The sequence below is a fragment of the Curcuma longa genome, unplaced genomic scaffold, assembly GCF_044706935.1.
Source record: "Curcuma longa cultivar G26 ecotype Majalengka, Jawa Barat unplaced genomic scaffold, ITB_CL_G26_1.1 contig_25809, whole genome shotgun sequence".
NCBI classification, from domain to species: domain Eukaryota; kingdom Viridiplantae; phylum Streptophyta; class Magnoliopsida; order Zingiberales; family Zingiberaceae; genus Curcuma; species Curcuma longa.
Window position 1 is genome coordinate 1 of NW_027432887.1, and position 13,225 is coordinate 13,225.

General features: G+C 35.8%; 2 protein-coding genes across 2 annotated transcripts; both read right to left on the reverse strand.

Moving 5' to 3' along the window:
* Positions 1-1,175: 1,175 nt before the first annotated feature.
* LOC141818733 (SUMO-conjugating enzyme UBC9-like) lies at positions 1,176-6,516 on the reverse strand (the record flags this gene model as incomplete). The annotated part of the gene is given in 3 exon segments (XM_074706187.1): positions 1,176-1,303; positions 6,232-6,320; positions 6,414-6,516. Coding segments are annotated over 2 exon segments (198 nt in total), but the record flags the coding sequence as incomplete, so codon positions are not given.
* A 1,010-nt stretch (positions 6,517-7,526) lies between these two features.
* LOC141818734 (putative protein ABIL3) lies at positions 7,527-11,116 on the reverse strand. The gene is made up of 10 exons (XM_074706188.1): positions 11,019-11,116; positions 10,757-10,900; positions 9,433-9,515; positions 9,190-9,340; positions 9,016-9,115; positions 8,787-8,882; positions 8,674-8,698; positions 8,473-8,594; positions 8,291-8,385; positions 7,527-7,855 (listed from the first exon to the last, which is right to left on the reverse strand). The coding sequence occupies exons 2-10, from the start codon at positions 10,865-10,867 to the stop codon at positions 7,685-7,687; spliced, it is 954 nt and encodes a 317-aa protein (XP_074562289.1). The 5' UTR covers positions 10,868-10,900; positions 11,019-11,116; the 3' UTR covers positions 7,527-7,684.
* Positions 11,117-13,225: the final 2,109 nt, after the last annotated feature.

Below are 13,225 nucleotides of genomic sequence, written 5' to 3' on the forward strand. Positions count from 1 at the left end.
CTATGAATACTCTTGATAAAAAAATAAAGATATATGCCATACAAAAGTATTTCTTCTGTCAAAGTAGTAATCTATGTAAAGTTCCAGAGATGAAAATCTAGCTATAGACTTGTCCCAACTCTGAACTTGGAACAGGAGACCCCTTTTCTCATCATGTTAATGTGACGTGTGATTAACAATAATACAATTACATTCGTTATCTGTAGCTCTGTATTAAGTTTGAATAATTAAGGGTAATTAATCATGTGATAAATTCTTAATAGGTTCTAGATTATTTCGATAAGCTAGGGAAGCTTCCACTTTCCCCTCCAAGTTTACTTTTTAACATGATGCAGATCAGTAGAGTTAACCGTGCCAACAAGGTGAGTGATGGAAGGGAAGGAAAAGGAAAAGGAAAAGAACATCAAAAAGAAGAGGAAGAACAGGAAAAATAACATGGTTCAGTCACTGTCAAGTTCATGAATGCCATTCAGAATGGATCGAACAGCAGGTTGATCTTTGTTTGCTTTGAGCAAGAGTGACATACTATGCCCATTCACGTGAGGCATCCAAGTCCATGTCTGATGCAACCTTGCAAGCACTTGAAACCTAGGCCTCCTCAAGCTCCACCCATAGGATGGTTTTACTTCTATAATAGTGTAATTCTGATGATAATTGGCTCTGACACAACGTTGTTAAACGAGGTAAAGTGTAATGAATCTGTAAGTAATAGAAGGTAAAATGGAAATTCTTTACTACTTGGGGCAAAATGAAGAAGTTGGTAAACTCCCAGGGTAAAATGAAACAAACCTTGTATTGCAAGGGAGTCCTTTTTCCATTGTTGGACAATTATTGAATGCTCATTAATCGCTAGTTGTCAACTAGAAACTATAACATCAGCCACTCATCCCAAACAATCTTAGATATATGTATACCTTTTAAGCATAAATTTGCCGGTGTCATGTACATGTCAAATAAATCCCTTTTTAGAAGTTAACAAAGTAACCTTCCTGTATATCTCATCGTGGAACATGCTTGCTATGTCATACCATAATCATTGGTGAAATATTGCCAAATAAAGAAGGGCAGTTCAAACCCCCAATTGGAGTTTTTTATTAGAAATTGTGTCCCCACAATAAGACATGTAAATGAGGCAAAATAATGAATTAAAGCCGTGAGCAGTTTTTTTAGGGTACCTTAGGTGGTTTAAATGGGTAGTCAGGAGGAAAGTGGATAGTCACAAGGAAAACACCTCCAGCATAAGGACTATCTGGAGGACCCATTATTGTTGCTTGCCAGTGAAACATGTCTTCCGCTACAGGACCTGTCAAATTCCAATAAATTAAAAGGTAGTGTAACAAATAAACAGCAGCATGATAACAAATAACACAGATTGTTTTGTAGACATCCAAATTTAGTCACATAATCTTTTGTTAAAAATAATCAATTTAGCCCAAAATTGTAATTAAAATAACGTTAAACTTGCAGTTTACAGAATACATATATGAGTATAGAGCCGTCAATTTGGATTGGGTCGGTCGGGTTAGCTTGCCCTGCCAAACTATTATAGTAGGTTGGATTGAAATTGTATCCACCCATTTAAAAGCGGACATAAACAGGCCAACCCACGCAAGCTGTGGGTCCAGGCGGGGTGGGCTGGGCTCGGGTTGGCTCACAAGTTGAGAAGGAATTTTTTTTTCTTCAAAACTTAAAATTAAAGTGGAAAACTCAAAATAAAAAATAGACCTTCAAGACTGAAAGTTATGATTTTTTTATGCCAATTACTTTGGCTAATATGTATAAGTGTGAAATCAAGAATTAGAAATGTTTATTAGGCACTTTTTTAGAAATGTTTATTTATGAAATGATCAGATTCAATGAATTCTAGGGTTTTTTCTATATTTTTTGGTGGACTGATTTGTCTAACCCGCAACCCACATTGGGTTGGGTAGACTAGATTAGGGATTTCCTAGCCCGCCAAGTTGGTGGGCCGCCCCACCCCACTCCATGAGATGAAGGGTTTTTAGTGAACCGACCCGTCTAACAGCTCTATATAAGTATAATTCACACATTAGCAATAATGAATTTAACCAATTATTGTTAGTTTATGAACTATTGTTAAGCTTACATGGAATATAAAAGCTTGAGGAAAGTTATCAAATACAAAATGAGCCATTCATGTTTAACATTTTGAAATTACTTTATTGTCAGGTTTCATCTTACAAGTCACAATTGATACAAGCCATTTATTACCTACTTGCTCAAATTGCCACTCTAAATCTAAACAACACTTGTATGCATCAACAGAAAAAAGTGGTGAAAACAACAATGTTGCATTTTGGATAACTACATAAACCAAACAGCCACCTGCACATAATAAGTTTCTTTCTTTAGTGTTGATGTGGCTATAAATGTTGGAAACAGGACATTGGCACCTTTCAAGTAAAGATTTTTGATCCACTATAAATAAAATTCAAGCCTCATTTGGACTCTTGATACCACATTGTATACTTACGCCAAAATTGCAAAAAGGCAAAAGGGTGCATATCTAACTTAACTTTCATCAGTCAAGATGCACACTCTCATCTCTATCCATCAGCTTTGTCAACTTGATAACCTATTGAACCTAGAGTCTAGTAAGGGTCTCTCTATTTATCTAAGACATTTATATTATCAGGCTCCAAATTTATTTATATTTTATTCAATAGTTCTTTCAGGATTTACAGCTTTGTCTGGATAGGCAAGGTAAAAGAATTAGGCAAGCATAAAGTTGTTGTTAAAGGAACAAACAAGGAGTGGAGAAGAAATTACTTCTTGCTAGAATGAACAAATTAACAGAAGAGAAGATCAGAATGTTCATTATTTTTAGAATATTTTTCTAATAAGTCTAACATCTTAAACAAGTAATACTCTCACATCAATCCTCTATGGGTTTAATTAACCCCAATCTGTCCCCGCCCCAATGTCCAATGAGAAATGGGAATCCAACTAAACAAGAGATGCACCATAGCGTAGATTTGAAATTTTCAGTAACAATTACAAAAACATCTCCTACAAGATGACCCAAACATGATAACATTAACAAGTTATTCTTCAAACCCATGTCTAGATGACAATAATAATTTATAAGAAAATTAAAAACCTAATAGCAGAAGTTGTCAAAAAATTGATTGAGTCAAGTTAACCAACCCAATCAGTTGATAGGGGTAACCCAAATTTTTTGCAATTCAATAGGTGATAACGAAGACTCAAGTTCTCTACCCAATCAAGTGACCCCATTCATTAAATCCAAATAGAAGTGAGGAAAAGTTAAATTTAGCTTAGAATGTTGTCGAGAACATTTTTAGAATGCAATATATACTCTACTTAGCCGATCCCACTTAGTGGGATAAAGACTTGTTTGTTGTTGTTATTGTTGTAGTCGTATATACTCTACTTCTCACTATCACTTTTCATTTCCTCCATGCCCTTTTGGTTTTGTGTCAAGGAATGAAATTGTCAACTGTGGGTTTGGAAGAAATTAATTCTCCTTCCTTCATTCCACTTTCTCTCCATTTAGTTATTTACCCATCCAACGTTACAATCAAGAGAAACTACACATTCCTTTTGGTCAAAAAAAACAAGGGAAAAAGTTTTTTGCTACTCTTCCCCTCCATTCTTTCAATCATTCTCCTATTCAAACAAACACTAAAATTGTAGAAGCATATGCTATTGGCAAGGGAGTTTAGGCACATGGATTGTGATGAGTGACTTAAAACATCATTTCCTAATCTCCTAGCTAAGTATATATCCCAGTTGTATGTTCAAACTTCCAAATCAAGTCAAAATAATGCAATAGCATTAAATATGTCAGCATCATCAATATCAAGTTGTATTTGTCCTTTCTTATCTGCTCATAACCAAATAAGAGGGAAAAGTCAATTTTACCTCTTCCACTCCCTTCTTTCAATTACTCTCCTAATCTAACATACACTAGAAATATAGAACCATATGATATTGGCAAGGGGGTCCAGGCACCTGAATGTCGCATGTGACCTAGAAAATCATTCCTAATCTTTTGCATAAGTGTATATCTCATTTGTATGTTCAAACTTCCAAATCAAGCCAACATATTGATTATATAAATCTTATGCAAGGCTATATCATGCTTAATATTCAAATTAATTAAATCATTAGATTCAACTTTTTAAACTATAGAATATAGTAGTGATTGTTTTAAAATATGTATCATGTATGTATTCTCTGAAGCTATTTTCTTCCTCTCATTTTATATCTACTAGAGCTACACCTAATTGTTCATAACTATTAACACTTTTTATTTTAGAAATTCGACAATTCATTTTAACATTCTCATCTCTGCCACATTAAAATTTTTATTATGTTTCTATTTTAATTGTTTATATAAGTACTTCTCTTGGTGAATAAGCTTAGTGAGTTGTTTGCCTAAAAGTGGTATATTAGTTTGTTAGTAGGTAATTGGATGCAAATCATACATAGGAGGTTTACTTAGGCAACATGTTTCATGGGTTAGTAAATTGAATTACTACTCCTTTGGCATGGTATCTTCCTCCTCTTTTGCCCTTTTATCCACACTACTCTCCACTCTGTTCTTTCCTTCTTTCCTCTCTTTTTACCAACTCCTATATCAGTTAGGCACCTCGCTGTCCTGGTTCTCAACCTTATGAAATATTCTGGCTTCCTCCATAGACAACAATAATTCTATTATCAAATAAATAATTGTTTATGAAGATAGAATACACTTTCATTGAATATTTTAACATGAACATTTTGACCGAAAAGGGTGAAAATTATCAAAATACTATTAAAAAAAAGGCAGTTTGGTGCACAAAACTCCCTCTAATGCTGGGTCCCGGAGAAGGGTCTATTGTATGTAACCTTACTCTGTTTTGTAAGAGGTTGTTTTCGAAACTTGAACTCGTGACCTCCAAGTCACACGGCAATAACTTTATCATTGCACTAAAGCTCCCCTTCAAATTATCAAAATACTATCAAGAAAGAAAAATAGAAAATCCCAAGTATCATGTACTGAAATTTTGGTGTCAACCAAAATAAAAAATCAGCCAGCACTGATCTTGCATACCATTATTCTAAAGGAAAAGTATGGATTATAAATTGTCTAAATTGAACAACCAACCCTATCACATCATATCTTGTCTATATGATAATCATTTATAGAAATGTTGGTCTCAACTCCCTCGCTCTAGAAAATATTGGCCAAGAGTTATTGTTACAGGCCGGGGTGCAAGATCAGGTCCATGAGGAATGAGGATAGATGCCCAAGGAATTTCCTTCGTGAGAACTCATTGCCTTCCCCTTGTGGTTCCCTTCAATCTGAGACTGAGGGATACTTATGCCAGGTTCAAGAATGTATTGATTGAGGAGCCACCATGGGCATGGATGGGGTAATCCTTAAGCCTGGAGTGTGAGCAGCTTGTGTGAGGCCTAACATCAATAAAGAGGGTGGGCTTCCACTGGGACCACAAACCAGAAGCCTACGATTGCTCTGACCCTGAGATAGAGATCACCACTTGCAATAGGAGATGCAAGGTTTGTGGCATCTCCATCGAGGCATGAGCAGAACAGCGACATGGGCAGCAGCCATGACTAGGACGTCAGCAGCAAGCTTCAACAATGGATTGGAATGGGCGGTGGAGACAAGGAATGGTAAACACAAGAGAGCACTGGTATGTTGCAGAAAGCATAGGTGGATCCTTGTTTATGGCGGCAGTCACCTGGAGGAGATAACATCAATGATATTTTATAGATATATAATTATATCTTGAATCAATAACAAATTTCTAAACTGCTTCATCGTGTTCAATTTTGAATCTGGATTTGTTCATTCGATACTTCGTCCAGGACGAGTCATTAACATTGCAAGAGTTGCATACCTGCTGTGGTGTGTAACATTCAACTCGCATATTGACACCCGACATTAAAAAAAAAAAATCATAAACTCCTCTAGATCGACCAGATGTAAATCCGTGAAACTTCTATCCCCTCTACTGGAAAACGAGAAGAATGATGATAATAATTCTGATTTCCCATCAAATAGATCCAAAAAACAAAACCCACATAGATAATATCGACAACATGAGATCTACTCATCCGAATCACGGAAACCTCTCCATCCCTCCCTAAAAGTTCAGATCCATGTCCCAAAAACTTGAAGGAACCGATTGCTGGGAAACAGAAAAGAAGGCTCAACTTTTCAGATCCAGGCGAGGTTACCTGCGCTGCAGGAAGTAGGAGGATCCTTCTGCAGATCCTTGAGCTCCTTCAAAATCCGTTTCGAGGCCATGAAGCAAGACCTAATTCCCCTACAAATTCAGCCAGAATCGAAAGGAAACGAACGATAATAGAAGGAGAAGAACCGAAATCCCAACGAGGACCCGAAAGCGGAGGCCGCGCACCTTTATAGGGATCGCTGGTCGCCTCTTTCTCACGCGGTTGGTCCAAGCAACGGCGAAAGAGGAAGGGGAGACATTTCTCTTAGTAGCGACGCATTTATGACGCAGCGCAATTACTTCTGCACAGTAATTCTTTCGTACATGGGACTGTGTTGGATTAATGACGATATCCACGTCGAGTAATTTATCATAAATTATAATCTCAGTCGTAGTCCTAGGGTGACCGATTCAGTCCTATAAAAATTTCTTATCGATCATTAGATAAAATGAGAAGCGCATTAGATAAAACGGGAAGCGCACGTAGCGGACAATTCAGATGCTCAACATCCTTTAATTACGATATCCATTTAGAAAAAAATTCTTACAAATACTGTATTTTAGGTCCTGGGGTACCTGAGGGTGACCGGCCCGATCCCACGGAAATTTACCACAGATCCCCATTTATCATAGAAAGTATTTTAGGTCACTTCATTTTTTTTAAATATTAACCTTGTTTAGAAAGATACATATATTTTGGAAGCCATTGTTGGCTCCTTCTACTTGTATTGGCTCATAACTATCAAATGGCTCACTTCTAGATTCTTAACTCAATCAACCCAACCATTTTTATGTTCAGTGCCAACAAAATAAAATTTATAAACATCATATAGCATATTTCATTCACTTTTGCCTAAGATTTAATTGATTGTCAAAATAAAAATAATATATAAATTCTCAACAATTTATTAAATTTTAACTAAATTTTTTAGTTATTAAACTATACTAACGATTTTAAAAATCACACTTTAAGTCCTAAATCATTATAAAATGTATCATTTTTTTGTTAAATGTTTTTAAGGCACTCAATTAAATTTCTTATGTGTAGAGTAGAGGATTGTGGGCTGAGAGTTCTTCTGGGAAGAGAGGACTGTGGGTCGAGAGTATTTTTGGAGGAACAAAAAGGCAAAAATAAAAGAAAGAAAGAAAAAGAGTTTAGGGCAATTGTGCCTTTTGTCCTCTACCTGTGAAAACAATGAAGGTTACAAACTGAAGGTAAGATCTAAGGCAGACAATGTAGACGATGGAGAATTTAATGATAAAGATTTATGGCAGATCAGGAAGTACAAGATGGCTCAAACTTTGGGCATTATATTTGTTGCCTTGCACAATGATTCATCTGCCTATAACAGAGGACACAAAAAATTCATACCAGTTTAACATGGAAAAAATTGATGAAGAAAATGGCTGCTTGTGGCTATTAGAGTAGTACCTAAGTAATACTTTTGGGAACTTGATCAATATTCATCCAAGTAGCTGTACAAGGATTCATCAGTCAGTGACCTATTCCGCGAGAGCAAGCTCTTGAGGAATCCTCTCTTTTTTGTTGAATTTCCGAGCTTATGATCGGTCTGTTCAGCAGAAATGCTTGTTGGAAGTGACTTTTGAGACTCCAGAGTATACTGCGACTGAAAAGGAAAAGAAAGAAAAACGTACAGCACACAATTTCATCAGGTATCAGAAGAAAGATAAGGATGCTTCAGTTTGATCAAGCAAAACAGTTCAGTTTCAATTTGATACTTTTCATATAAAACTTTCGTTTGTTTTGGTTTTCTTAAATTTCAAACCAAATCAAGATTAAGAAACTTTGAAGTTTCAATTTTTATTACTTAATTTTACAACTTTGGTTTGTCAAAATAGTTATATAAATATAAAATTTGGTTCAATTTAGTTCACTTTGAACTGAATGGGCAATCCTAAGGAAAGAACGTATGAACCACACTTCAGGATTCTGTACTTCTCCAAACATCTCAGTTCTTGAATTAATTTTGTGAATACTTGATATTTGGAAAATAGCCTAACAAAATCATCCTAAGCAGAGAAAGGAGCAAAGATAGTCTTACCTGCATGGATGAGTTGGGAATAGTTGGTCTGTTTGAGACTGATTTTGCACGTATAAGTGGCCTGGAAGCTCGAAGTGGTGAACTTGCTCTTCTTTCTATATTTCAAAGAACAAAATGTCCATCATATAGATTTCTGTTAGTACTCAAGCCACTAAATTAGTTGCCAACTCCATAGAGCATACCTTTAGAAATGATCTTCACTGTGCGTGGCAAAGGTGGAGTTGAACATATGCTAGGAGGTGGGGGCAACATGCTTTCTCTTACTGGAGGAGGAGGGGGTGAAGGAGATCTTGAACGAGCATTCCTGCAAAGATAAATAGTTATCATGACCAATCTGGATTCAAACTCAAGAATTCAGCATTACTAATTGGAGGGCGACATACCTCATTGGAGATGGCTTGCTCTTAGCTGCTGATCAAGCACCACACACTATGTTATTATATAATTTTTTACCTAGAGTCCATATATTGCTAGTACAGTATAAGGATGATTTTACCAGTCTGGTGACATTGTACTCTGTCACTCTCATTAGCTGAATAGAATCCTTCATATTTCAGGATGGGTTGTGTGTCAGAATCAGCCATGGATTCACCTAACGACGCAAGAAGGCAAAATTCAGAAATATTAAGATATTGAATGAAGCTACAACCAGAAAGCTGGTGCAGAGATATGTGGGATGCGGAAAATGATGTGTTATATAGATAGGATCAAGATTGGTAATTTGCCTGGCAGAATGTAGTGCTTGTGATGCTTTGGGGGTCTAATCAAAAGAGACTGTTGAGAAAGTCCTTTTTGGTCAATACATGCTTGGCATGTACGAAGTCTCTGAAATTAGAGTAATGATCAGATGTCGCATAACTAATGAGCACAATGCACAAAAATAATTGAATAAACTATACCTGCTCAATACAAGATAATTCTGACTCTGCTAGAAAGATCTCATCAGCCTCTTCATCGAGAAGATTATTGACCTTGTATGACACTGAACCTAAATGATCTACTGCATTAGCAATGGCCTCAATAGCATATTCTTTCAATGCTCTCATCACTCTGCACGAGACAAAGCTCCAAGTTATGAGAATGTCTAACTATGAATCTCATTTCCCTAAAGTAAGAATGGCATTAGGTAGATTCAAACATACGTTTCTTTCCGGTCATCGTTAATGTAAGATAATTCAAAATACTCAGCTGCTGAGTTTAACTGCAAGCTCATGGTCCTCAAGCCCTGATGAAGAAACAAAGGAATTTTATATTTATACAGTATATCAGAGTTGCCTTAGCATATTAAGTCTCACACCGTGAAAAGCTTACTCCAGCAATTGAGGAAGAAAAGAGTTACCAAAACAGAAGGGCATGCTTAACCCCCTAGTTTGATAAGCTTGCCCTAATTATCTACAAAATCCTTTACCTAACATATGATCAAATTATGAAAACCGATATTACAATGAGAGTGCTTATATTTCATCAGACTACCAAAATCTACAAACAATTGATCTGTTTGGAAAGGGTCTAATTCATGATATGTATAATCTAACAAACTCCCTCACAATCAAGCTAAGCCAAGCTTCAAAATCAATATGACAATCAGAAAGAAGAATCAAATAGGAGTGGAGAATGGCCAGAAGAAATATCATATAGGACGTTTGAGCTTATGACCTAATTTCTTGTATTATATTAAAATTTATATGGACTATGATTTAACCCAAACTCTTAAGTTTCATGCTATATTTATGAGCTCAAAAGGCAAGATATAATCTAAGCAAGACTGTAAAACACTCCTTGTCTTGCTATTCCAGTGAAGATTTGTGTAACAATTACCGTAGTTTAATTAGATTTATTGCTCGCATAGTAATACTTCCCTACACACCGAACATGCACTCTAAATGAGCACTTAGAGCTCCTGGGGCATAGTTGAGTTGGTTACGACGGGGCAAACTTGTTGAAGTGGGCAAGGGTCAAATCTCGACGAAGCCAAGGCAATACCCTCTCCGTAGTGGCCAACTGTAACTTCCCAATTTACCTCCTCATAGATGGTCATGGAATCGACCGTGTGGGGCCACTAGGGTGGCGAATTCCACTTTTATGCTAAAGTGAATGAGCACTTAGGAGAATGGAACTATATACAAAGAAACATGATAAAAATTCCAAAATGACTCTTTGTAGGTGACAAAGATGTCATAATCGATCTACATGGGCATAATGAGACCAAAAAGTTCATAACATCAATCGCATAAATTGAAGCGACAATTAGGAAACAGAAACTCAAATACCTAATTATCTACAATAACACTTGTTTTAAAGATCTACTAGAATTAGACCTAAATCCGGAAGGTGAGAACTTCGGAACTTCTTGCAAGCGCGAGAACCCATGCATTATGCTGCCCTGCCTCTAGACCCATAGAAGAAATAGAAGGGAGAGACAACAACAAAATGGGGATGCGGGACCGAGGGTATTCGAACAAGCACCTTGACGCCATCTGAAAAGAGCAGGCTTTGCTTGTGGGGGAGGTCATCCACGCACGAAGCCTCCTGATTATCGCCGGATAAAGAAGATCCAGAAGGTGGCGAAGGATGCATGGAAAAAGACCTCGATTTGCTCTCGTATTGCGACTGCAAACCAGAGGAAGAAAAACACATGTGCAAATTCCCATCGCCATCTGGTTTCCCAGTCTCTAGAAGCAAACCCAAGAGGAAAAACTCAAGGAAGCAAAGAAATCCGGAGCAATACCTTGTCGTGCTGTCATCAACCAAAACTGAGGACCATGTCTGATGACGCTCCGCTAGGAGAAGACGATGGATGCCACCATGAGCAGCAGACTTCCGGTTCTTCCTTCCTCGTGAGCTGCTGAGGGAAGCAGGTCGAGAGCAGGACAAACGAGGGATGGCGCTGCTTTTTTTGTCTTCTTTATTAGAATTTTCTTTTTTCATTTTACTCTATACTTTAACTGTTTTTTCTAAATACCTCTTTATTTCTTTTTACAATTTTAATAAACTATAGGAGGTATTTTAAATGTGAATTTTTGTCTATCTTATGTTTTGTTATGTTAAATAGTTTTTAAAATTACAAATTTTTATAAATGTGATTATTTCTTTTTTTTATTTTTTACTAAGTACTGAGAAATTATTTTATAAATTAGACTAGTTAAACAACTAATTTTTTCAAAAAACATATATACATAAATTAAAAAAGAATGCCCATTAAAAGCTCCCTTTTATTATCTCAAGTTTCTGTTTTTTTTTCTCCTCGGGGCGTGATTGAATTGGTTACTATGAAGTAAACATATTAAAGTGGACAAAGATCGAATCTCGACGAAGTCGAGAAATGTCCTCTTTCATAGTGGTCAACTGTAATTTTTCCGATTTATCTTCTCATAAATGATCATGAAATCGATCGTATGAAGCTGTTGGAGTCCGATTCCTTTTTTTTTTTACTGAAGTTCTTACTTTTTAATTATCTGAAAAGCCTATTTTTGCGCTTTAGATATCTGCAAAGAAGCAGCAAACTGAAGCTTTCTTTACTTGCTTTTGACTCTCTTTTTACAACTTAGAAAGTGTGTTAACTTTGATTCAGTGTTTTTGTCACTGCACTATATCTGTAGAGACGCAGAAATAAGTATTAAATTGCATAAATAAGAGAATAAGAGTTCCAATCTCAAATAGAATGAATATTTTAGAGATCGATTTTTAAATATACATAAATTATATTTCAAATTTATCTGATAGATAAAGTACAAAAACAGCCCGGTCATTTAAAATATATAAGAAAACAGCTGTGCTCTTCAGAAAGCTTCAACAAGCAAGTTTGTTTAGTTCTGAATCATGATGAGAAGCGGCCCCATTGTGGAACAGGGGCTTCTTTCCTTTGTTTTTTTTTCTTATGTTCTGGGGGAATACTTGGAAGTTAAAAGCCTTTCACTGCTTAATTTTGTTTGAGTCCCAAATCAGATTTCTACTGGTGCAAAAAGCCATTGGCTTCTTTAAAGGTAAGTAGTAGTTGTTTAGTAGTTTGAGACTTGCAGTGGTAGTTGTTGTTCCTAACTTTGGCCATCATCATTGGTGAGATTAAATGTGCAGTGAATGCAAAAGCCCTAGTATTATTTTATTTTCATAATTATTGATTATTTTTTCCAATGCAATTTTTATCAGATTAAAACTTTTGCATTTGAGCTAACACTTCATCGATCTTACAACCATTTGTGAGAAAATCACCTCAATGACTTCATACTAGCTAGTTGAGTCCTGCATTTAAGCTAACATTACAACAAGAGATACTAGCTAGTTGAGTCTGATGTTGTTTAAATCATTGGTGGACTATTTTAAATAGTATTTAGAGGATAGTTAAGGTTGTGAAGGCTTAGGGTTTATGCAGTAAAAATGATTGTTCCAAACCATGCTATATTTTGTGTCTTTTTGTGTGTGATGGTGATATTTACTTTTGCTTGATGTTTTAATATATCAATTGGATAGCTTTTTATTACTTATATTTTTGTTGAGTTTATATATTTTGTAAAGGAAATTTTATATTTGTCATTCACCTCTCTCCTTCTCTCTAAATCAGATTATGTGATACTCCACAATTGGAACAATTAGTTATTAGAATTTGGCTTAAAATTTAAGAGTAACGACAAGCCACCAAGTGAAACATTCTTTCACTTATCCACTATATATCGAAACTAGTTTTGTGTATTGAAAAATGAGGATGGAAACATTTGTTCAAGAAAATTTTGATATGTTTCTTTAATTGAAGGAAGAGTTTGTAAGACTAACATTCTGTTTGAATGAGGTGAAAGAAGGTTCATTAACAGAAGAGAATAGGAGAGAAAAAAAGACAGGGGAAGTAAAATATTTATGTTCTCCTTGTTTGAAAGAGATGGAAGGCTCATTAACGTAACATGTATTATTTTATTTGGGAGAAAAGAAAGGGGAATGAAGGTT